This window comes from Sus scrofa, chromosome 14 (assembly GCF_054392235.1).
Source record: "Sus scrofa isolate SSC_HxYL_T2T_F1_AM1 chromosome 14, Sscrofa_HxYL_maternal_Yorkshire_Landrace_v2.0, whole genome shotgun sequence".
In the NCBI taxonomy this organism is placed as follows: domain Eukaryota; kingdom Metazoa; phylum Chordata; class Mammalia; order Artiodactyla; family Suidae; genus Sus; species Sus scrofa.
In genome coordinates, this window is record NC_139396.1 from 146,760,903 (window position 1) to 146,785,920 (window position 25,018).

Consider the following 25,018-nt stretch of genomic DNA (forward strand, 5'->3'; position numbering starts at 1 on the left):
CACATCAAGGATTTCCTTTAACATTTCTTATAGTGCATGACTCCTGATGATTAATTTTTTCAGCTTTTGTATGTCTAAAAATGTCATGAAACTGCCTTCATTTCTGAAAGATATTTTTGCTGCTTATAGAATTCTAAAATTATTCTTTCGGTACTTTTTTTTCCTTCTTCTTCAGCCGCACCTGTGGCATAAGAAGGTTCTTTGGCCAGGGATTGAATCCAAGCTGCATCTTCAACCTATACCACAGCTGCAGCAACACCAGATCCTTAACCCACTGCACCAGGCCAGAGACTGAACTGGTGCTTCCTCAGGGGCAAGCCAGATCATTAACCCATTGTGCCACAGAGGGAACTCCTCTTTTAGTACTTTAAATATGTTGTTCCACTGGTTTTTGTTGTTGTTTGCTTTCACTATTTCTGATGAGAAATCTAATGTCACTCTTTTTTTTTCTGTATGAATTATATCTTTTTTATCCCTTCTGACAGTTTTTAAGATTTTTCTTTATCACTGATTTTGAGCAATTTGGCTATGGTGTGCCTTATAGTTTTCTTCATATATTTTGTGTTGGGAGTTCCTGAGCTGCTTAGATTTCTGATTTCGTTTTATTTAAATTTGTAAAGTTGTCAGCATTATTTCTTCAAATATTTTTGTCTCCTTCCACCACTTCAGGAACCCAATTAATTGAAATTAGGTCATTTGAAATTGTCCCACAATGAACTGGTGCTCTTTTTACATTTGGAGATTCTTTTCTCACTCTGCATGTGTTTTCATAGTTCTGTTAATCTCATCCAGTGTTTGGTTTTGTTTTTCCTGAGACATTGTAGTTTTTATCTCTAAAAGTTCCCTTTGGATCCTTTTTCTATCTTCTATCTCTCTAACTTCTTGAATGTATAAAACATAGCTAATAACATCCATTTTAATGACCTGCTCTATTAATTGCAACATCTGTGTCAGTTCTAAGCCTGTTTTGATAGATTGACGATTATCCACATTACGGGTCATGCTTTCCTGCCTCTTTGCATGCCTGGGGATCTTTGATTGGTTGCCAGACCTTACAAATTTTATCTTGTCCAGTGCTGGATATTTTTTATTTCTATAAATCTTTAGCTTTTTCCTGGGATGCAGTTAAAGTTTCTTGGAAACAACTTGATCCTTTTAAGACTTGCTTTTATGATTTGTTAGGTGGGTCTGGAGCAGTCCTCATCCCAGAACTAATTATCCCTCACTACTGAGGCAAGATCGTCCTAAGTACTCTACTCAGTGCTCCATAAATTACAGTCTTTGCCAGTCTGGCTGGAGGGAACAGGCACTTTTTCTGGCCTGGTAGAGTGCTGGGCACTGTTCCCTCTAACTTTTTCTAATGGTTATTTCAATGGTTCTTTTCTAATGGTTCTTGGCTTTCAGTAGTTTCCACAAACACATATACTGCTCAGTATTCTTAAATATTTGAGGGAGATGCTATGCATGTCTCTAGGATTCTCTCTCTGTGCAGCTTTGTCCTCTGTCCTATGAGCTCTATCTGCCTTCATCTCCCTGAACTCTCAGCTTTGTTTCCTCAGCTCAGGGGTACATCTGGTCCCACTTCAGCTTCCCCTTTCCTGTGCTGTGGACTGAAAACTCTGTCTCCTGTCTCAGGGATCCATGATGTTATTGCCTATGAGCAGTGTCTTGAAAGCCATAATTTTATATCTTTTGTATTTTTGCTTGTTTCAGACAGGAGAGTAAATCCAGTTCCTATTATTTCATCTTTGCCTGAAGTGCTAAATTGGTCATAACCCCCAGGGCTATGTTAAGGATGGATTTGAAGATATCTAGTATCTAGATAGCTACTGAAGCAGTCTAGTGAGAAACGTATGAAGGTCTTAAATTCGTATGAATTTAACATATTGCAATGTACAACAACCTCGAAGGCAGGGGTGATGGGAACTGAAGGATAACAGTGGACCCAGGAAGGATTTGGGAAGTGAAATGGACATGAGTTAATGATTGCCTGGACAGGAGGGTGAAGGATCTGTAAAAGTTAAGGCGACTCGAAGTGTTCTAGATAGATGTGACATAGGGCGTCTGAGAAAAGGATGCAATAAAGAAGTTTGTGGGAAATCCAGGTGGGAATGTTCAGGGACAAAAACGACATATACGAGAGTGAAAATACTGAAAACGGGTCCTATGAATTTCCCCAGAGACTGGATTGTGCTGATCACATCCCTGGCATGATGTTTAACATGTTTCTCTGTTTTCTGTATTTCCTACAAGTTGGATCTAGAGGGTTGATGAGGCTATTTTGTGGGACAAGGCTAATCCATGATGGGTGGGTGGGAGTTGTCCATTGCTTTTACTTTATTTATTTATTTATTTATTTATTTATTTATTTTGTTTTGTCTTTTTGCCATTTCTTGGGCCGCTCTCGCAGCATATGGAGGTTCCCAGGCTAGGGGTCGAATCGGAGCTGTAGCCACCGGCTGACGCCAGAGCCACAGCAACTCGGGATCCGAGCTGCGTCTGCAACCTACACCACAGCTCACGGCAACGCCGGATCATTAACCCACTGAGCAAGGGCAGAGATCGAACCTGCAACCTCATGGTTCCTAGTTGGATTCGTTAACCACTGCGCCACGACGGGAGCTCCTCCATTGCTTTTAAAATAAAATCCAGACTCCATCAGGCGCTACCATCTACCAGGTCCTGCATGACTTACCTGCAGCCTCTTCATATACCACTTGTACTCCCTTACCTGGCTCACTCTATTCCAGTCACTTGAGACTCCTCTTCCCAAAACACACCAAAGCCTTTCCTGTTGCTGGACCTTTGTCTTTGCTGCCTCCTGTGCCCCCCCAGCTCTTCACACACTTGGCTCATCGTCATCCCCACAAAGATGTCCCCTGACTGCTCTGCCTAAAACAGACTCCCTGGCTACTCTATCTCATTACCCTGGTTATGTCCGCCCGTGCACATACTACAACCTGCGGTTAGCTCACTCACTTATTTAATTTCTAGTTTATCATCCATCTTCCACTCATGATTAGAAGTTCCATGAGGGCAAGGGTACAAACGGAAGCCAGACGGCACAAAAAGACCTCACCATGAAGTTTCTCTAGTGTTCTGAGCCCAGAATCCTGCTATAGAGAAAAACTTCAGTGCCCTTACTAACCTGAATTTCATTGTGGTCAGAATTTATTTTCTGTATCAGTACCTCTGAGTTTGCTTTAATGTGGCAATGAGGCAGACACATAATATGTCTGAGCTTCATATTCCTTAACTGTTAAATTGGCTGAGTGTTGATTGCTTCACAAACTCAGATTGGCATGGCCAAATTGTCCACTGGATTATTTTCCATAGTACCAAGTCTGGGGAAAACAATCCGTTGGCATGGTCAACAGATATCATCAGAGCTTCTGCAGCTGGGAGCTGGAGCTGGTAGCCAGTGTGAATACTGGAACACTCTGGGAGTTCCCAAACTGGGCTACATAGTCACAGATATTTACTTTATTTAAAATTTTGCTAATTCTATACATTGCTTTTTTTTTTTTTTAGCTGAAGAAACTATCTAGTTTATTTTTTCATTTTTTAAAGTTTTATTGAAGCATAGTTGATTTACAATTTTGCGATGATTTCTGCTGTACAACAAAGGGATTCAGTTATACATATACACACATTTTTTCAGATTATTTTTGGATTATTCTTTTTCAGATTATTACTTCAGATTATTCATTTTTCAGATTATTATTTATTTCAGATTATTTTCATTTTTTTCAGATTATTTTCCCAGGTATATTATCATAGAATATTGGGTAGAGTTCCCTGTGCTGAACAACGGGTCCCCAGCGCCCAACATTCCATCTCCCATAGGGGTGCATATGTCAATCCCAAACATAATCAGAAACATCTAGGACCAGACTTTTATAAAAGGTCTACTATCTGCTGAACCCTTTCAATTTACTATCACCCAAGATTGTGGGCTTACCCTACAAATGATAAAAGCTGACGTTTCCCCTACTGTTAACGATAGCTGCTCTTCAGTGAGCCCTACTATGTGCCAGGCTTCGTATGAAGATGTTAGCACACTGTAACTCCTTCAGTCTTCCCCACAAATCTCTGAGGCAAGTGCCGTTGTCTCTAATCAACTCAAAGAAAAACACACAACTTGAGAGTTGTGCCTTTAAGTTTATTCAGGGACCTTTCTGAGGACTGCAGCCTGGGAGACAGCCTCTCAGTAGCCCCAGTGAATGGCTCTGAAGTGCTAAGGGAGAAATGGGCTTATATATGATTTTTGGCTAGAAAATACCTGCAACCATACATCTCAGTAAAAGATTACTGTTAGTCACAAAGAACAGATATCTCAAGTGAAGGGTTTTAGTGCCTTTCTATGTGTGGGAAGATGCAAGAATCTGGGTTCATTAAAATTCTTCCTGAGATACGCATCTATCTACGGTGCCTGTTTTTCTAGAGCACAGAGTGCCTCATCCTGTTTTTCATCCTGAGTTCCTCTCAGGGAGCACGCTTGGGCAGTAACTGCAGAGGCTACTGTTCTTTGCTTTTCTTTGTTTTACGCTTCCATTTTACAAATAAGGAAACTGAGGGAAATTTAGTGCTTCAAGATGTTCTGTAAATATTTGTTCAGTAAATGTCGGAGAATTTGTCCAAAGCCACACAGCTATTACATAAACGAGCTAAAGCTTTTTGCTATATTGCTTCCTTCTGCTTTTCTCTTTCTCTCTCTCCTTTTTTTTTTTTTTTTTTTTTTTTTTTTGCCTCTGGGTGGGGGGAGATGTAGGGAGCAGGCAGAGTTGCTGAAGAAGGAGAGGGCAGGAAGGAAGGTGAGGATGGCTGCAGGAGAATCACTGGATATGAGCTTAATGGCTCTATCCACTGTACAGCCTAAACTTGATTCTGTTTTCACTTAATAAAGAAGCACTATTTTTTTTTTTTTTTTTAGTTTACATTAGGGGTTATTTTTGGTGCTATACATTCTGTGAGTTGGACAAATGTATAATAACATGTGTCCACCATTATAGTATCATTCAGAGTCCTTTCACTGCCCTAAACATTCCTGCTGCTCTGCCTCGCCGTGCCTCCCGTAAACCCAGGCAACCACTGATCTTTTTACTGGTCTCCATAGTTTTGCCTTTTCTAGAATGTCACATAGCTGGAATCAAACCATATGAGTCTTTTTCAGATTGACTTCCCTCACTTATTAATATACATTTATGTTCTTTCTTTTTCTTTTTTTTTTTTTGTCTTTTTTTTTTTTTTTTTTTTGCCTTTTCTAGGGCTGTTTCCTGAGGCATATGGAGGTTCCCAGGCTAGGGGCCTAATTGGAGCCGTAGCTACTGGCCTACACCAGAGCCACAGCAACGCCAGATCCAAGCCGAGTCTTTGGCCTACACCACAGCTCATGGCAATGCCAGATCCTTCACTGAGCAAGGCCAGGGATGGAACCTGCAACCTCAAGGTTCCTAGTCAGATTCGTTAACCACTGCGCCACGACAGGAACTCCTGCATTTACGTTTTTTTTCCATGTTTTTTCATAGTTTGATAGCTCATTTCTTTTGAGTGCTGAGTAATAAACACTCCATTGTGCCAATGCACCACAGTTTACCCATTCACCTACTGAAAGACAGCTTGGTTGAAAAAGCACTAATTCTTTAGTAAAGGCTGTTTTTTACCAAACCATGGACAAACCAGAACTATAGTCTGGATATAAAGGCAAAACAAAGCACTTTTTTAAAAAAGGTAAGTTTCATTTTGGAGTTTCCATTGTGGTTCAGCAGGTTAAGAACCTGACATAGTGTCCATGAGGATTCCGGGTCCAACCCTGGCCTCCCTCAGTGGGTTAGGGATCTGGCATTTCTGCAAGCTGTGGCCTAGGTCACAGACGCAGCTTGGATCTGGTGTTGCTGTGGCTGTGGCTAGGCCAGCAGCTGTAGCCCCAGTTGGACCCCTAGCCTGGGAATTTCCATATGCCACAGTGTGGCCATAAAAAGAAAAAAAATTAAAATTAAAATTGATTTTATTTTAACAACATTAATTGTGTTTTTCTAAATAATGAAAGTAGTACATATTTATTATATATGTTTTCAAAAATATAGAAAAAGGAATTTCCATTGTGGCTCAGTGGTAGCAAACCTGACTAGTATCCATGAGGATGCGGATTCCATCCTTGGCCTCGCTCAGTGGGTTGAGGATCTGTCATTGCTGTGAACTGTGGTGTAGGTCACAGATGCAGCTTGGATCCCACGTTGCTGCGGCTGAGTTGTAGGCCAGCAGCTGTAGCTCTGATTCGACCCCTTCCATATGCCACAGGTGTGGCCCTAAAAAGAAGAAAAGAAAAGAAAGGAAAAAGAAAAAAAAACAAAACTTCTGTACATTTCAATACTTACAGAGTAGCAAACATTTTGGAAACCTCTTTTTTTCAAGGGGCGGGGGCGGAATTCTCGTATTTAACCACTTTGCCGCCTTGTTTTCCATAGCAGGTGGTTTTGCTTTTGTTTGCTAAGCCAAAGAGTAAGGCAGAATTATCTTGCTCCTATGGCTGGTGCTTTAACAGGAATGAAAACCAATTTTTGCTCACATCTAGAGAGCCAGTAGTGTCCTCCAGAGATGGAGAGCCAGACAGGTGTGAGCTGAATTAAAGGGCTTCTAAATGTCACCTGAATGGAGGTCCCAACTGTGGATGAGGAAGAATCACACACTTGGTCCTGGGTCCTTTGTTCTCGAGGCCTATTATAGACATTCTTTTCTGTAAGTGAATAATTTGAGGACCTTTCCACAGGTAAACAGTGTTTTCCAGTTGGAGCCGTTCTTCTCAGAAATGTACAGGGAACAGACTGAATCCTGTTCACTTTCTTTTATTAGGCAGACAATTTACATTTTATTATGAAAATGAAGTCTACAAACAAGATTACTTTATTAAATCACCACCTCCTCAGCTTTTCTTCTCTGCAGTAAGTATTCACGAAGATTTAACAGGCCTCCCACCAGCCTCTTGAGCATTTTTTAAATCCTTTCTCTCCCTCTGATATTTAACTGAGATGCAGAATGTTTTCATTTTGCAGGCCTCTTGGAAAAAACGTTTTTTCATTCTGTCAAAGAGTGGGGAAAAGGGCTTTCGTCTTTCCTATTACAAGGACCATCATCATCGGGGGTCTATTGAAATCGATCGGTGTGTATCCAATTGACAAAACATTTATAACAACAAAATACTAACAAGTCACATGCAAGTTAGAAAAAAAAAATTAGAAAACGTGTTAATTTGTAGAACCAAGAATCCCACCGAAATAGGAATTTTGTAATTAAGTTTCAGGCTTAACAAAGTATTTTCGATCAGTTATAAACCAGAATCTAAACTTATTTTCTAGAACTATTGGACAGTTTTCAAAGTATTGATCAAACAGATCTAAAGTTTTAGACAATTTGACTATTAATTTAAAAAATTAGTTTTCTTCCTAAGTTTGTTTTTGCACCTGTTTAATACTTTATATACAACAGAAATTCCAGTGTAGAAGTTGGCATAAGTAGCCATGAAAAAATGCAGTCTGTACAGAAGATGTTCAAATGCCACCCTGATGAAGTGATGTCCATCAAAACCACAAACAGGGAATACTTCCTCATTGGCTATGACAGGTAAGTGGTAAGATGATACACAGGGTCTCCTATGTGCAAAACGGAAAACAAACACATGGAGTTCCCAACATGGCTCAGTGGTAATGAACCCAACTAGTATCCATGAGGATGTGGGTTCCCTCCCTGGCCTTGCTCAGTCAGTTGAAGATCCAGTGTTGCCATGAGCTGTGGTGTAGGTTGCAGAGGCAGCTCAGATCTGATGTTGCTCTGGCTGTGGCTGTGGCGTAGGCCAGCAGCTACAGCTCCTATTCAACCCCTAGCCTGGGAACTTCCATATGCCACAGGTGTGGCCCTAAAAAGACAAAAAACCCACAAATATTTTAAACCAATAAACAATAAACATGCTTTGACTTGAAACCCATGGCCACAACCTTAAACACCATCTTGGCTGTCTTTGTTATGGGTCAAAATGCCTTGACAAGTCACAGTATTCATTTTCTAGGGCTGCCATCACAATGTACCACAAAGTGAGTGGCTTTGAAAAACAGAAATGTATTGTCTTGCTGTCCTGGAAGCCAGGAGTCTGAAATCACAGATCATGGTCCCTCTGAAAATCCTAAAAAATCTTGGCCACTTCTTGTTCCTTGGCTTATGGCTGCATAACTCCAGTCTTTATGTGGCCTTCTCCCAAGTTCAAGTCTCTGCATCCAAATTTCTCAATTTTATAAGGACGTTAGACATATTAGATGAGGATGCCCTCCTCCAGGAAGACCTCACCTTAACTCATTACATCTGCAGCAATCCTCCCCAATTTCCAAATAAGGCCACCTTCCGAGGTACTGAGGACTGGGATTTCAACACATGAATTTAGGGGAGGGGACACAGTTCAACCCATAGCAGTCGCTATCACCCCAGACACATTTTATGTAAAAGAACCCAATACACAAACATCTGTACAAGCTACATGTAAAGTAGAGAGGGGCTCTGGTCATCCCTGAAGGAGTCTTTGGTTTTTAAGAGGGTTTCCTGGGTGCTAGAAAAAGATGCCTGGAGTTGCCCTCGTGGCTCAGCAGAAGCGAATCTGACTGGCATCCAAGAGGACACAGGTTCAGTCCCTGGCCTCACTCTGGGTTAAGGATCCAGCGTTGCCGTGAGCTGTGGTGTGGGTTGCAGACACGGCTTGGATCTGGCGTTGCTGCAGCTGTGGCTTAGGCCAGAAGCTACAGCTCTGATTCGACCCCTAGCCTGGGAAATTCCGTGGGTGCGGCCCTAAAAAGACAAAAAAACAAAACAAAACAAAACAAAAAGGATGCCTAATGGATTTTTATAGATGATTATCTGCTTGCCAGAGAGGCTCAAGTTGGGGGAGGAAGCTGTGCAAAGGAGGCTGCAAATGCTCAAGCCAAAGCATGAAGAAACTTCATCTGTTGCAGATCAGCCCCAAGGCGAATTTCTTTTCAACTGTCGTGAGAGTCCATAGAAAAGAAGATGTGATTTATGTAAATTCATTCAAACACATACGTGCCCTAAAGGGAGGCACACCTGGATAGCCACACAAATGCTGCTGACAGGTTAAGGGGCCGCTTAAGAACAGAAAAGACATCTGTGTCAAAGCCTGAAGCTCCAAACCCTGTGGTTATTACCGTTACTTTCCACTTCTCTTCCCATTTCGCGGAGCCTTCCTCCCAGAGGTGGCATGAGGGTTAATTCTAATGTGTGAGCGTGGAGGTGGTGAGGAGCTGGGGGCGTTGAAGCTACTTGGGGAAAAATCCTTCCTTCCCTGGTACCTACTCCCACTGCCTGTTCCAGCCTTATTAAAAAGAATCCCTCTCTGGTTCAAAAGGAGCGCAGGTGCCATTGTTGCCATATGCCAGCTGAAAATGTTCTGCTATCCACAGGGAGAAGATTAAAGACTGGGTCTCCTTCTTGTCATCACTCTGCTGGGATGTAAAAGCAGCACACCGCAATGCAGAGGTGACTCTAAATCACTAATGAAATAATAGGGCCCCCGAACATAGCCCTCTTTCGCAAGAAAACAATGGGAGCTTTTTTTGTCCTCCTTAGCAACTGGCATTAATACAAGGAATGAATAAGCAAGAAAATGTACATTTCTGTTATTTTTATGATTAACACTAGAAAAGAATACTTTGGTGTTTTTCAAGAGAGCTAAAGTACAGACACTTCCGATTTTTATTATGGGGTAGGAGGAGTGAAAGTTAACTGTAGCATATTTTAGTAGTAGCTGAAACTATAGTATTTTCCATCATTGTTATTCAAGGTACAGAACAGCTACCTTTTGAACGACTAAGTCCAAGGTGGTTTCTATCAAAATGCTTTGCATCTCTCTCCTATAGTCCATATGATGTTTCTTTGATGTAAGTGCTAGCAATTTTAAATTGTTTACTTACTTCCTAAGAACCTTTGCTAATTTACATTAAGGCCTTTCTTAGGACAGACCTTTCTAAAGGAAACTTGGGCCTCTAGGTATCATGTTGACATCTTTTCCAGGTTTTTCTATGCTTCCACCAAAAGCAGAGGCCAAAAAGGGGAAAGCAAAGTGTGTCCACAAGTACTCAAAGGATTAGAGCAAAGGGGTGGGATTCAGAGGGACCCAGGGTTCAAAAGACACTGGAAAGAAACTCAGGGCATCTGTGAAGGCCAAGCTGGGAGTCCTCCAGGGTTTGGGAACAGGAGAGAGACAAGAGAGATCAGCTCTTATCTTAGAGGGAGAATGCTGGCAAGCAGTATAAATGTTAATGATCAAAGATTGAAAGCAGCCCCATGAGGCTGTTGCTTCCTTCTAGACGAGGGATCAGCCGTATCCTGATTCCAACATTTTTTTTTCGTAAGCAGGAGAAATTTGCATTGGATGATAAAAGGCACTTTTCAGACCCCAGCCCTCTCCTTGGTTCTGCCTGCGCACCAGAGGCTGTCAGCGCCACCATGCCAAGAAAGAGTCTTCCAGACATGGTAATCAGTCTGATTACCTCTCTCTCTCTCTCAGGGCGCCATGCCTAGGAGCCAGCTGATGCCTCAAAAGGCAATATAGAGAGTTCCCATTGTGGCTAATGGGGTTAAGGCCCCAACATATTATCGGTGAGGAAGAGGGTTTGATCCCTGGCCTTGCTCTGTGGGTTAAGGATATGGTGTTGCCGTGAACTGTGGTGTAGGTTGCAGATGCGGCTAGGGTCTGATGTTGCTGTGGCTATGGTGCAGACCAGCAGCTGCAGCTCCAATTCAACCCCTAGCCTGGGAATTTCCATATGCCATGGGTGCAGCCATAAAAAAAGAAAAAAAAAAGAAATATATTTGACACCTTCCTCAAAGCCTAACCCACCCTAAGAATGACTCTTAGTCCCAGTATTTATCCTATATTTAGTCTGTTTCCCCTGCCACAATGAGCCTTACTGCTCACCCTGCCTACTTCTAAATGTATTCACTCATTTTGGATACTCCTCAGTCTGCATCCAGGTATGTCAGGTGGAGATTCCCTCCAGGTGAATAAGCCTGGCTGGCAGCCTTTTCCTTCCTTTCACCCATAGGACACAGAGGACCTCTGTAAAAAATGCCCCAAACTTGATTTTTTGCTATATCATCTGTACTCCTGAGGCCAAAATCAAAGTTCTAATTTCCTATATTTACCCAGAGCAGTCTTACTTCTGTGTGTGTGTGTGTGTGTGTGTGTGTGTGTGTGTGTGTGTTGGGGGGGGGGGGGGGGAGGGCTTCAACTTCATTTCTAGTGAAGTCCTTTTGAGGAAAAAATGATAATGCATCTGCCCTTGAAAGTGATTTGTAATTGCACTCTCAGCTCTCCCGGATTTGCAGTCTTCCCAACTTTGAATATTATTAACTAATGGACTGAGTGTTGTTTTCTCCTTCCATGGATACTGTTTTGTCCCTTAGAGGTTGTAACCATTGACTTTCCCTTTTTCCTCGGTACCAAGCACATCTTATTAGGATGTAGTCTCTTGTTTTATCTAGTTGGAAGCTCTCCAGCTATTTTAAAAGCTTTTGGGGGCATATCAAATGCACCAGGCCAAATACTTCATTTGGTATTTGTAGGAAAGCTGGTAGGAAATGGGGTTGAGAAGGATCACTCTTTTCAGCAGATGCCTCTTGCTTTTTGCTCCTGATAGCCCATCTCCCTAAAGATAATATTATGGGTCATCTTGCTTTTTCACACTGCTTATTCCAACCCAGTGATGTTTCAGTTAGCGCTGGTCAGCGTACCATCTGCTTTGTTGGATGTTGTTGCTGTTGGTATAGTTAAGTCAGAACCCTTCTTCATCCCCAGCTTGGCATGACCTAGCGCTGTGAACTTTCAGCTAGAAAGACTGAACACTATTTAAGTACAACTATTTTTTTTTTTAATTACTTTCTTTCAAGGACTTCCTAGAGAACACTCAGGTTTTGTTCAACCTCCCCCACCCCCTTTAAGGCATTGTTCTTGGAAGAACTGAATTGTACTTTTAACAATTTTCCTGCCAGGCAAAGCAGCTACTTTGTAAAGTGTCCTGTATCTGTCCGGGAGCAAAGCATGAATTGGCTGAATCTAGATTACCTGGAAGCCAGTAATTTGTATTATTACTGGATCAATGCTACAAAGTTGCATTGCTCTGCAAACAATAGAAGCATATGAGCAGAACACAAAAGAGGACTATTGAGAAGAAAGGGAAGAGTTGCAGTGACTTGTCTCCAGGCTAATTACCTTCTCAGTCAGCCCTGGATGAAAACTAGAAAAAGATGAGGGTGGAGGATTCTGAATACCACCCACCAAAGCCAACCACTTGTTACAGGTGCCAATGGTAGAAAAAAGCCTGAAAGATAGGCTTGTATTTTTATATTATTAGTGATGATCCAGACCCAAGAGACACATTCAAGTGGTATGGACTTCTGGATATAACCTTGGAAGGTGTTCTCAACCCAATTATCTATCATGTATTTCTTAGAAAACATGTCGTTTAATCCTGTCTCTTGCAAAGAAAAAGAAAAAGCATTAATTCTGTTTTCATTTCTTTATTTAGCATTTAATGGAAACAAGTTCTCCAGGACTCAGACAAACTCATCTACCACATGATTTCTTGTCAGAGACCACTCAAGATACAAAAGAAGAGAGTTATTATCTTAATCCTCGAAGTATTCTTTTAGAGGTAACCCCTTCCATGCATTAGTCACTTCTTCCTTCTACAAATATTTACTGAACCCCTGCCATGCCCTGTGCCTGGGACACAAGACTGGGTTCAGTGGAGCACAGAGGCGGGTCAGACACAGGTGATGTGCTTGCAATGTGAACACATTCATAGGAATCCACTTTAGTAGGAACAAGACAGAAAGCGCTCCAAGCTGAATAGAGTTGCCTGTAACATGCTCGGAGCACACGAGGGGTAGTAGGTGGCGGGGTGGGGCTAACTTCCAGACAGAAGGCTAGGGAAGGTTTCATGGAGATGACATTTGACCTTATTTGATGGCAAAATTGGGACGTGGAGGATTGACTTGGGGAGACTTTCTGCATGCACTCTGGGTGGAAACAGTAAGACCCTTGGGTGATAAATTGTGTGGTGCAGTCTATTGATCAACTGAAAGCCACTACTGAGCTCCTTCCATGTGCTTATCCTGTACTGTGCTGGGTGTGGTGGCTGCCACGAAGGACCTGATATCACACCTGCCTCAGAGCTTACAGTCTTATCAATTTCTCCCTGACATGTTCCACCAGAGACGTAGTCAGAGAGCTCTGGAAGCAACAGAAAAAGGATAGATTTTCTGTCTCCACTGCTGTCAGAGAAGCCTTCAAAACACAACATGACATTTGATACATATATGATGAGTAGTTTAGTTGAGCTCTAACTTAGTATGAGTGGGTGACATATTGGGGGGGGTGGCGAGGGCCAGACCACCATGGGTCTTGACTGTCAAGCTGACTTCATGCTGCAGAAAACATGAGAGGCAGGATGGCTTCTCAATTAGGAAGGGGCAAAGCTGAATTAACTTCTGGTTCTGTTAATTCAGCAGCTATATTTGAGGTGGGCGGTAGAGAGAAAAGAATGGAAAAGAGAGGTAGGAAGACCAAATATGGAGGGTGCAGCACTTCCCAAATGGGGAGATTTTCTATAAGGTGGTGATGCACATTCACACAAAAGAAGCATTCTAGGGTCAAAAAAAAAAAAATCTGGAAATACCAAATCATAGTAACTTACATAGGCTTCTTACTTGCAGAATTCTCAGAGCCTTTCATATATGGTAGTGCATTACTAATAACCAGGCAGCATATGTCACACAGCCTTTCCTTTGACCACAGGACCCTTCTTTCACTAAAACTATTTTCATGCCAGTGTTCTCTGAGCCACAGTGAGGACAACTAGTCTTTCCTGACCATCCAACCTACCAGTCAGGTGGTACTGAGCACCTGTGCCTGAAATTTGCCAGGTACCTTACGGGATGCAAAGCCTGGCAAAGCAGATCAAACCAAGCCAAAAGACCATTACAAAAATTAAGTACAAAGCTGTGCCATACATGTTCAGAGAAGGGAGAAGTTGGCTGTGTCTAAGGTGATCAGAGGGGCCATGGGACCTCAGGTCAGGCCTGAAAACAGCTTCTTAAGACAGGAGAGAAAAGGGGGCAGTTGAGGTGAAGAAAACCAGAGGAAAATGGGCACTTGAAGAGCACCATTTGTAGGGGGCACAGTGGGAAGACTGGCTTGACAGGAACGAAGGTTCCAATGATAGTTAATGGTGAATCTGTGAGGCAGGCAATGGAAAGTCCTTAGGGTTTTGGAGAAACCATTGCTCCAAATGACTTAGTTCTGAGGGGCTAAGGGGATGCCCCCAGGGGATAGTATTTTCTAGCACTGGTCCAGCCCCTTGAAGCAGCTTGACTGCCAGTGAGCAGAGCAGCCTGAGGCCAGCTCTGCATTGTGTCAGAGCCTTTGACCCAGTCAGGCGATGTGACTCTACAGTAGCACTGGATGGGAAAAGGCATTCATGGCATTAAGTGCCTAATGATGAGACAGAAAAATAAACAGCAATTCAGTCCAATTGAACACTGTATCAGAAGCGTGGGGAATCCAGGAGAAGAAAAGAGACTTTGAACCTGCCAGAAGCTTCCTAGGTTCATTCTCCCACAGGGAGCACCAGTGTTCATCCAGCAGAAGTTGTATGTCCTGTTTCAGGGCCCAGAATCATCATGTAGGGGATGAAAGGGCAGCTGGCCTACTGGTAGACTTGCATCCTCATGTCTATTCCTCTGTCTCTAGTTGGATAAAATAATTGCTGCCAGTGATTCTGGTGAATCCCTTGAACCTGGTGAAACCCTTGAACCTGGTAGTGAAACCCTTGAACCTGGTCGTCCAGACCAGGCCTCCAACAACACTGAGCGCCAGTACATGTCAATGAAATCCTGGTAAGTAAAACTGCCATATGTTCAAATTCAATCTTAGCTAAAGTGCTGGGTCTAGGAATGATTGCTGCCAGTGCATTGAAATAGTTCATATCGTCACACAAAAGCAGTACCATAGACCAAGTTCAACATGTTATTTAGTCATCTCAAAACAAGAAAAAGTGAGAATGGTTTCTCTACCCATAGAAAACCATTAGTGACGCCCACAGGACATGGCCTCTCTCCTGAGGTAGTTCCTTTCTATTTTGCATTTATGTCTCTCACACTCTCACTTTTGTCTCCAAACCCTTCCAATGGAAAGGACTATTTTGACTCCATTATCCATTTTTAGAAGGAAAGTTTATTGGATTTGATTCTAACTGTGGCTGTGATTCTGAGGGCTGGACATACTTCAAAACCTTGTTAGCTTTCAAATGACTGTTAGCTACTTAAATCTGGCTCACACACTGTGGAAAACTGTAAATAGACATGCTTAAAAAGGCTTTGTGGGAGTTCCTGTTGTGACTCAGTGTGTTAAGAACCTGACATAGAGTCCATGAAGATGTAGGTTCAATCCCTGGCCCTACTCAGTGGGTTAAGGATTCAGTGTTGCCTCAACCTGCGTTGTAGGTTGCAGATGTGGCTGGGATCCAGCATTGCTGTAGCTGTGGCATAGGCCAGCAGCTACAGCTCTGATCCAGCCCCTAGCCTGGGAATTTCCATATGCTACAGGTGTGACCCTAAAAGGAAAAAAAAAAAAAAAAAAAAAAGAATTCAGGATCTATCACAACATTGTAAATCATTATGCTTCAATAAAACTTTTTAAAAAAGGAAAAAAGAGGTTGTGTAACCTTCTTACGTTCTAGTCTTTTCAACGAGATGTCCCAGGAGTCTGCTGATAGCAAAGAGGAATCCCAGACGGTTGCAGAGATCCAGAATGGGGAGCTTGACCTGCAAGGACAAGCCTCAGGAACGAGCTCTTGTCTTTCACCTGCCAGTATGGAAGCACAGACCACGAATGACAAAAAGGGGTCGGCCTCTCTAACTGTTGTGCAATTGTCTATACTAATCAAGTAAAGTTCTAATTTCTAAAACTTTATGGGCTCATAGAGCAAGGCAGGCTTCCTTCTGTACTCAGAATTCACATTTTAAAGTAGTTCCTAAAAATCGCCAAGTCAGCCAAGAATTTGACCAGCTTCCCCCTTCTCACTGATGTGGTGCCAAGGTCAGTGAGTAACAGAGCTTGAAACAAAGTGGTCCCCTGGGCTGTGGGTGGCCTTTGCAAATACTTAAAAAATTCTCCATTAGCTAGTCTTTCAGGTTCTGGAACCTTGGATCCCACTGCTCTGGGTAGCATGTCACCCAGCTTTTACTGCTAAAATTATGGGCATGCAAGCTACTTGCGGTTTGGTTATAACTAGGAAGGGGAGCATTGAGGTTTTAAATGATGCCAAGAACTTTTGATGAGACTGTTCTCAAGTTTAACTCTGTTCAGTGTCTTCTTCTGCAAAGAAATGTGCAAACTGATATGACATGTAATCAACTTAGTCCATTTTTTCACTCCTTTTCCATTGTCTTCCATCATTACCACATCCCAGGAGGGGTGGGGGGCATTAATGAGTAATTTAAATTCATTTTCTTCCCCAAATGTTTTGGACAGTCTTTAACTGGGAACTACCATCTCAGATGTCAGAGGCCAAAGTCCACTCAGAGAGTATAGTTCGGAGCCACTGACAGTTGGCTGACTTTTCTAACATCTTATCTCGTAGTAACATCCTCGACGAAAGCCAAGTGGAGATGCTGAACGTGTTCCTTTCTCCTGCTGACGTCATAAACTATCTTGCTCTCAGAGAAGCTGCAGGACGGATATGGTAGGTAGCAGATTTGGTGGTTATTGATTAGAAATGGGGTTGGATGACACGAAGGCAACAATTATATTTTGAAGCACTCTATGTGATAAAACTGAAGGCAGAACTGGGACTCTCGTGTTGCGGTTGTCACAAACGGCCTTTGATGGAGGCAGAAATGAGGATGTTGTATAGGAGAGTCAGCAGGAGGTGAGCGGCTATGGGAGGACCCCGAAGTCCAGGAAGCAGCAAATGTCTGGTTTTTTGAAGGTGAGCAGGAATGTATATGGTCCAAGAAAATCATTGCCAATCAAGGATTAATGAGTACTTGATGAACGAGCAAAGTTGGTGAGGTCGACAAGGATCTAAGATCTAGAAGAAAGAGGCACATCAGGGTTGAAGACTTCCAGCTAAAAACCTACTGGTCAGGAACTTGGACATAGAAGACTGTGTGGAAGAGAATTTTTCTTAGAGTGATCACTTTATTTAATCCTACATTCTTTTAAAGACTTTGTAATCCATTTTGATGGAACATTACAGTTTTATAAGGGAGGAAAGCTTGTTAATGTAAAGTAAACATTACCCATCAATTATAAGTTCTGTAAGACAGCAGGAACCCCAACCTTCCGTTTCTCCAAACTTCCCACAATCTGTCTCAATACATATTAGACTGAAACTTCGGCATCCTCTGTGCCTGAGATTCCTCATCCATTAATTCATTGATTTGTTCATTAGCTATTCATTGTATAATCACTGTGTGCTCACTTTTGATGAATACTTAGCACCTTCTGTTGATGGGGGATATTAAAATTTTTTTAAGGTGGTACCATACTTCTGGGGTCTCACAGCTTAGAAAAAAGACAGCTACATAAACAAGAACATATAAAATGCATTTTATTTAAATATGCAATAAGTGAGGTGATTACACAATGCAATAGAAGTCCAGAGGCAGGAGAAATTAATTAAAGGACGTGTGATGTAGGAGGGCTTTGTTGAGGCAGTATTGTTGGAGCTGGACTACGGAGGAAGGGTTGGACTCCAAGAGTCATGAGAGAGGAAAGAATATTCCAAATAAAAAAGGAAATCAGTGTTCCCGTTGTGGCTCAGTGGATTAAGAATCCGACATAGTGCCCATGAGGATGCAGGTTCAATACCTGGCCTTGTTCAGTGGTTTAAGGATCTGGCATTGCCTCCAGCTGCAGTGTCGGTCGCAGATGCTGCTGTGATTTGATCCCTGGCCTGGTGGGAACTTCCATATGCCGTAGGTGAGGCCAGAAAAAGAAAAAAAGGAAGAGCAGTTCGACGGCTTCAGATGTGATGCAACCTAGCTAAAGAAACTAGTAATAGTAGCAACAGACTAGCGTGAGGACCCCCCCACACACCGCGCCCCAGTGTCCCCATCTAGGCCCTGCACTCCCAGCGATCACTTCTCACGCTTGTGTTGGATGCTGTATTCCCATTGCAGTGTGGCTCAGTGGGAAGGCCCCCCGCGCCTGGGATGCTTATTTTTTCATGGAGATCACCTTTTGGCCGTGAATGACCTGAGGCCCCAGAACCTAGAGGAGGTCTCTCTGTTTCTCAGCCGGTCCATCCAGAGGGAGGTGAGTCCTGCTGACTGGCCCTTGACAGGGGCCAAAGAGGAACAAGATCAAGGTCCCGGGTGGTGTCTGAACTGTACTCTAAAGACAAATGAGACTCTTCCATGCTTGGCCAGTGTGTGTAACTAAGAGAATAATACTTCATTCAAGAAGTGCAAATAACAAAAATGTTACTTTAGGACCCTTTTAAAGAATCGTATTTGGAGGACCACTAGGCTAGGAGACTGACCAGATGGATTCAGGACCTCAGACGCAGCATGACGTGGCCAAAAAGACCTCACGCTTCAATCAGGAAGGCGCAGCGTTTACATCCCACCTGCCTCAACCAAACTGTGTCTCACTTTTCTCTTCTGTAAAATTAGGGAGAAGGATAACACTGGTTATTGGAGAATTAAATAAAATAATGTATGTCACATGCTTACAACAGTGAACAGTGACGAGCACATTAGGCGCTCAATATAGTTACTAGTTCTTTTGTTTCTGCTACTATTGGCTGAGGAATGCTGAACAGGTTTAGCTTTTTTAAAAAATTTTTTAATGATTTTTTTCCATCATTATGGTTGGTTTACAGGTTTAGCTTTTTTTTTTTTTTTTACTTTTTAGGGCCACACCTGTGGCATATGGCAGTTCCCAGGCTAGGGGTCTAACTGGAGATACAGCTGCTTGCCTACAGCACAGCAATGCTAGATCCGAGCTGCCAGATCCTTAACCCACTGAGCGAGGCCAGGGATCGAACCTGCAGCCTCAAGGTTCCCAGTCGCATTTCTTTCTACAGCACCATGACGGGAACTCTCAGGTTTAGCTTTTCAAACCTCCATTTCCTCATCTCAGACACTGACACGCCCTCCTTACAGGGTTGTCATAGGAATTTTACCTCACATGTGACTATATACCAAGTGTGCATGTTGAAAAAAGGCTCCCCGTGTTTCTGGCGATTAGTTTATTCTCCATATTTTTAATACCTTTCTTGATCTGTTTTTATTTTTGAGGAGCCATATGACCTTGGGAAAATCACTTCCTTCTATGACAAGTAATTTTCATTTTTTTTTCTCTCTCTACAGTGAGAGGGTTGGTTTTCAAACTGTACTTCTTGGACCCCTAAGATGGGGCCGGAGAAGAGGCGAGGGAACAGGTTGGCATTCAGGACTTCAACTAGAGAGAACAGTGAATGTTTATCTTTATTTTTTTTTAAACACTGAAATGTCATGTTACTTCACCTTGCAGAAATAGTGACTTGGCTTAAAATTCCTGAAAACCAGGGTCCTGGATAATCTATCAAATGTCTTCCAGTTTCGAGAGTTTATAATTATAGAAGATGATTATAAATTATGATTATCTTATCTCTTCTGCATCACGCAGAAACCTCATTGGTTAGACGAATGGTACTACCCCTACTGTCTAAATGGGGAAACGGGAGTTTCTGTCATGGCTCAGCTGGGAACGAATCCCATTAGTATCCATGAGGATGCAGGTTTGATCCCTGGTCTCGATCAGTGGGTTAAGGATACAGCATTTCCCTATGATCTGTGGTTATGTCACAGATATGGCTCAGATCCCGAGTTGCTGTGGCTGTGGTGTGGGCCGGCAGCTGCAGTTCTGATTTGACCCCTAGCCTGGAAACTTCCATATGCCACAGGTGTGGCGCTAAAGAGACATAAATAAACAAACAAACAAATAAATAAGGAAATGTTAGCAGCATGGATGGACCTAGAAATTATCATGCTAAGTGAAGTCAGCCATACAATGAGACACCAACATCAAATGCTTTCACTGACAGATGGAATCTCAAAAAAGGACAGACTGAACTTCTTTGCAGAACAGATGCTGACTCACAGACACTGAAAAACTTATGGTCTCTGGAGGAGACAGTTTGGGGGGTGGGGGAATATGCTTGGGCTGTGGGATGGAAATCCTGTGAAACTGGATTGTGATGATCATTATACAACTACAGATGTGATAAATTCATTTGAGTAATAAAAATAAATAAATAAATAAATAAGGAAATGTACTGAGAAGGAGTGAGTTGTCCAAGATAAATAGCAGAGCAAGGACTCATTCATTCACTCGCCATCTACTGAACATCTCTTGTGTGCTGGATCCTGTGCTAGGACCTAGAACTATGCAAATGGCCTCAGCCTGAGCTTAAGGAGCCTACAGGTTAGTGGCTAGAATAGCTATGTCATGTGCTAGTGACAAGTACACTGTGAGCCTTGAGAGACGAGCAGAGGGCCCTGGGATCTAGAGGAAGCATGAAGTTTATTTGAGGGAGGCCAGAAAGGTGTCTCTGGGAAGGGGATGCTTGGCTTGGGTTCTGAAGACTCAGGGAGGAGCTTGTGTGGTGAACATGATGGGGCCTTCGGGGGTCCAGCCCAACAATCTAGTAACTATAACGCATTTCCTCTGCCAAAGACCCACACTGGGGCCAAGCGTTCAATATAAACTTTTGAAAGTTCCCAAACAACACTCTGATCCGAAGATCCAGGCATCAGCTCCGAAGCCAAGGAAAGCGTTTTTGCCTGGGATCGGATCCAGGAACTCCACCTGGGTGTCACTAACTGCAGTTTATCAAACCAGCCTTCTAGACTGTGGAATCACGTGTGGGTCAGGAGCAACCGCGTTTCTCCTGTGTTCATCCTGCCAGCACCCTCGCTCCTGGATAACTAGATGCTATTGAGAAATATGAGGTGTTCACCAACATGCTTATTGGAACATCAAAAAATTCCCCCACTTGCCCACCCCTGCCACAACTGACTTATTGCTCCTTTTTTGCATATTTATTTTTTTAAGATTTTTTTTATTATAGTTGATTTACAGTGTTCTGTCACTTTCTGCTGTACAGTAAAGCGACCCAGAGAAAAGTATATATTCTTTTTCTCACATTATCCTCCATCATGTTCCATCACAATTTATTTCTTTATGTTAAAAATGAATCTCTGGTTCATTTGAATTTCACAAAATTCAAATCCCTGACCCCTAGATGGAAAAAGAATGTTGGAAAGAGGATGATGTGACAGCCAAGGGTCCCTCGTATTTTAGAGCAGCTGAACCCAGCAGATGTACTTTCCTTCCTTGAGAATGAAGTTGAGAGAAATGGGAATCGGGGGTGAGTGTGAGGTAGGGACGGGGAGGAGAGAGAACGTGAGATTTTAAAAGGTGGGAGAGAAGTTGTGCAAGTGAAAGGGGAGGGAGTCTGGATCGCAGGAGAAACACACAGAAGTTAATTTCCTCCCAGTTTTGTCAGGGGCTAGTCCTGAGTGGTGGACTTACTTGGATTATCCAGTTTCAAGAGGTGTTTTAATTCTTGGTACAAATGGGCCCATTTGGGCACCATGGATGTTCTCTGGAATTTTTCCCTGAAGACTCAGGCCTGTGGCTGCCAGAGAATAAAAATGCATCTTCCACCTGCATGTGTACGTCATTCTGGCTTCCTCCAGCCCAGATTTGCTTCAAAACTGAGCTTCCAAGGGCGTGAAGGACAGACTGCGACTGAGAACAAGCCACCCTGAGATAATCTTTAGTCATTTCACGTTCTTCTTTCTTGTGTTTTAGAAAGTAAAACTCACCATTGGTCGGATCCCAAATTCAGAGAAATTCCACGCTGAAGCCTGTACGTGCTCCTTGAAAGATCAAGGTGTTATACCTTTTCAGCTGGATACATCTGCACTGGAGAAGATACTGAAGAGGAGCCCAGCCATTAAAAAGGGTCAGCAGAAAGGGGCTGCCGAGTAACATGCTGGGGTCCATTGCCACCGATCCAGGACAGACTCGGACTCTGCTGAGCTCTGCCACTCCCTGCTGTGTGATAGGAGGCAAGTCGGTGCATCTCTCTGAACTTCTCCATCTGCATCTTAACAAAGGGAAAAACCATCCCTTCTCTGGCTATTGCAACAGGGCTGTTGAGAGGACCAAGTGGGGTAGTGATGATGGAACACAGTGAAAATATAAGGCTTCTTAGCTCAGATTTTGTCCCAAACACCACAGACAGAGATTGGGTAAGTTTCTCATCTACAATGTGCTTTGCATTTCTGTGAGGTCATGGTCTCCGTTATCTCTTCTTTGTTGAAGAATGGACCACTGGAAGTACTCATTCCAGGAAAGCGAGATTCCCGAGAGAGATGTGATCCCATATCTGACTTCCCAGCCACCTCCTGCCACTTACTATGTCCATAGCCCAGAGGGCCAAGCTCTTGGAATCAATAATTACCTTAATTATCTTTAAGGATCCAGTAACCAATTTAGAAGTCGAAGCAGCTTTAAGGTTATATCCAGCAACGATCTGTTTGCTGCACAGTAAGAGAGTCGCCTAGCATGTCTAAGTTTGAAAGGTCTTAACTAATTGATGCATTAAATAATCGATCCTTGAAGGCTAAAAGAGTCAAGTCTTTTTTCATAATTAAAAAAAACCACAGAGAAATGAAGGATGAATCAAATCAGGGAATGACAGAGCAAAAGAGGGTTTCACAAAATAGGTCTTAATGTGTTGCCATTTCACAGGGGAGAAAACCAAGGCCTCACACATTTAATGATATACTTTCTTTGTGGCTCGGGTTTCATAGCTTGTTAGTGGCAGAATCAAGAATCTAAAACCAGCTCTAAGAAACAAATGTCCTGATCTTTTTTTTTTTTTAATAATTTTTTTTTATTTTCCCACTGTACAGCAAGGGGGTCAGGTTATCCTTACATGTGTACATTACAATTACATTTTTTCCCCCACCTGATCTTCACTTTGTATTTGGATTTAGATTTGAAAAGACCTTCAGCACATAGATGAGACACTCAGAGACAGTTCACGTTTTGTTATCTAAATTGTATAGAAAGTATTAAAAACATCATTTGCATTGGACCTACTGTTTCTTTTCTTTCTTTCTTTTGTGTCTTTTTAGGGCTGCACCCTCAGCATATGGAAGTTCCCAGGCTAGGGGTCTAATCAGAGCTGTTGCTGCCAGCCTACACCAGAGCCACAGCAACACCAGATCCGAGCACCATCTGCGATCTACGCCACAGCTCACGGCAACGCCAGATTCTTAACCCACTGAGCGAGGCCAGGGATTGAACCTGTGTCCTCATGGTTCCTAGTCAGATTCATTTCCACTGCTCTGCGATGGAACCCCTCTTCCTTTTTTTTTTTTTTTTTGCTGGATTGGAGTTAAGACCACATTTTTTTCCACTTTTACTGAGATATAATTGACATACAACAGTGTACTAGTTTAAGGTATACTATATAATGATTTGACATGTGAATATTGACCTACTGTTTCTACTTCCAGAAATCTATCTTACAGAAATACACACAGAGAAACACCTAGATGTCTGTAAAAAAAAAATTTTGGGGGGTTGCTTAATTATGATGGCTACCTATACTTGAACATTGTGCAGATGTTCAGAGTTTTACATGTGTGATTAAGAAAGATGATCACAACATATTAAGAAGGAAAGAAGAGGAGTTCCCGTCGTGGCTCAGTGGTTAACACATCCGACTAGGAACCATGAGGTTTTGGGTTCGATCCCTGGCCTCGCTTAGTGGGTTAAGGATCCGGTGTTGCCATGAGCTGTGGTGTAGGTCGCAGAAGCGGCTCGGATCCCCGCATTGCTATGGCTGTGGTATAGGCCGGCGGCTACAGCTCCAATTAGACCTCTAGCCTGGGAACCTCCATATGCCTCAGGTACGGCCATAGAAAAGGCAAAAAGACAAAAAACATAAAAGAAGGAAAGAAGAGTTCCCTGGTGACTCAGCGGGTTGAGGATCCAGTGTTGTCACAGCTGCAGCTTAGGTCGAGGCTGTGGCATGTGTTCCATCCCGGGCCTGGGCTGTTCCACATGTCCCAAGTGGGTGCAGCCAAAAAAAAAAAAAAAAAAAAAAAAAACCCCACAAAGAATAAAAGAAGAAAGTTGCAGTACAGTAGGTATAACATCATCCTGCTTTTATAAAAATAAATGATTAGTGTTGGTGCATATCAAATTTTCCCAACCCCAGATCAGGGAGAGAAATCCCAGTCTCACAGGATTATTGCGAAGTTGAAATGGATGATGTACACACAGCACCTGACACGTGGCCTGACATGGAGTAAGCCCTCGATAAAGGTTAGTTGTGCTGCTGCTGTCAGACAATACTGTCTTTTTTCATCTAGAAGAACATACATCAACTTGCTAGTGAGTCGCCTCTAGGAAGTATGATCATGGTTGGCCATTGGGGGGAGGCATTTCTGTAATGTTTGAATTTCTCTCTCTCTTTTTTTTTTTTTGCAAAGAGCATATGTCACTTTTATAATGAAAAGTAAGTACAGATGTGGAAAGCAGATAATTACATATGTGCATATGTAATATACTTACATATTAAAGCTTCATAAGTAAGAAAGTAAGCTACCTTAGTGAAGGAAATAAAAAACCATCCAGGTAAACCTATCTGCAGTCAACAAGGGGGGTGGCTGCACTGCTTTGCAGCCCAGAAGGTCTTCCTCTGTTCTGCTCAGTCATCTAAGCTAAGCTGAGATGGATGGACAAGCCTGAGCTTCCAGGCCCTTCAGCCCTGTCACCGAGTCAATGAAGAGTCTGAAGACTAAGGCCTTGAAGCATTTATGTGGCTCACAGACAGGAGAACACAGGACTCCTGGCTCCCACCCATGCTCTCCCCAGTGAGGGTGC

The 25,018-nt window shown here is 42.7% G+C and overlaps 1 protein-coding gene across 22 annotated transcripts in view; it reads left to right on the forward strand.

Annotated features, from left to right (window-relative positions):
* The window catches only part of PLEKHS1 (pleckstrin homology domain containing S1), a 35,910-nt gene extending 12,691 nt beyond the window's left edge, over positions 1-23,219 (forward strand). For 4 of the 22 annotated variants that reach the window (XM_021073329.2, XM_084994351.1, XM_084994352.1 and 1 more), the window contains 11 exons: positions 6,853-6,941; positions 7,053-7,159; positions 7,486-7,620; positions 9,459-9,534; positions 10,414-10,530; positions 12,585-12,710; positions 14,810-14,955; positions 15,798-15,962; positions 16,701-16,802; positions 18,244-18,379; positions 21,926-23,219. In XM_021073329.2, the coding sequence (XP_020928988.2) occupies positions 6,853-6,941; positions 7,053-7,159; positions 7,486-7,620; positions 9,459-9,534; positions 10,414-10,530; positions 12,585-12,710; positions 14,810-14,955; positions 15,798-15,962; positions 16,701-16,802; positions 18,244-18,379; positions 21,926-22,105 (1,379 nt within the window). In that variant the 3' untranslated portion in view covers positions 22,106-23,219. Of the gene's footprint in view, positions 1-6,852; positions 6,942-7,052; positions 7,160-7,485; positions 7,621-9,458; positions 9,535-10,410; positions 10,531-12,584; positions 12,711-14,809; positions 14,956-15,797; positions 16,005-16,700; positions 16,803-18,243; positions 18,380-21,925 lie in introns of all 22 variants that reach the window. The other 18 variants (XM_021073324.2, XM_084994356.1, XM_021073327.2 and 15 more) reach the window with 11 other exon arrangements.
* The last annotated feature ends 1,799 nt before the right edge of the window (positions 23,220-25,018 follow it).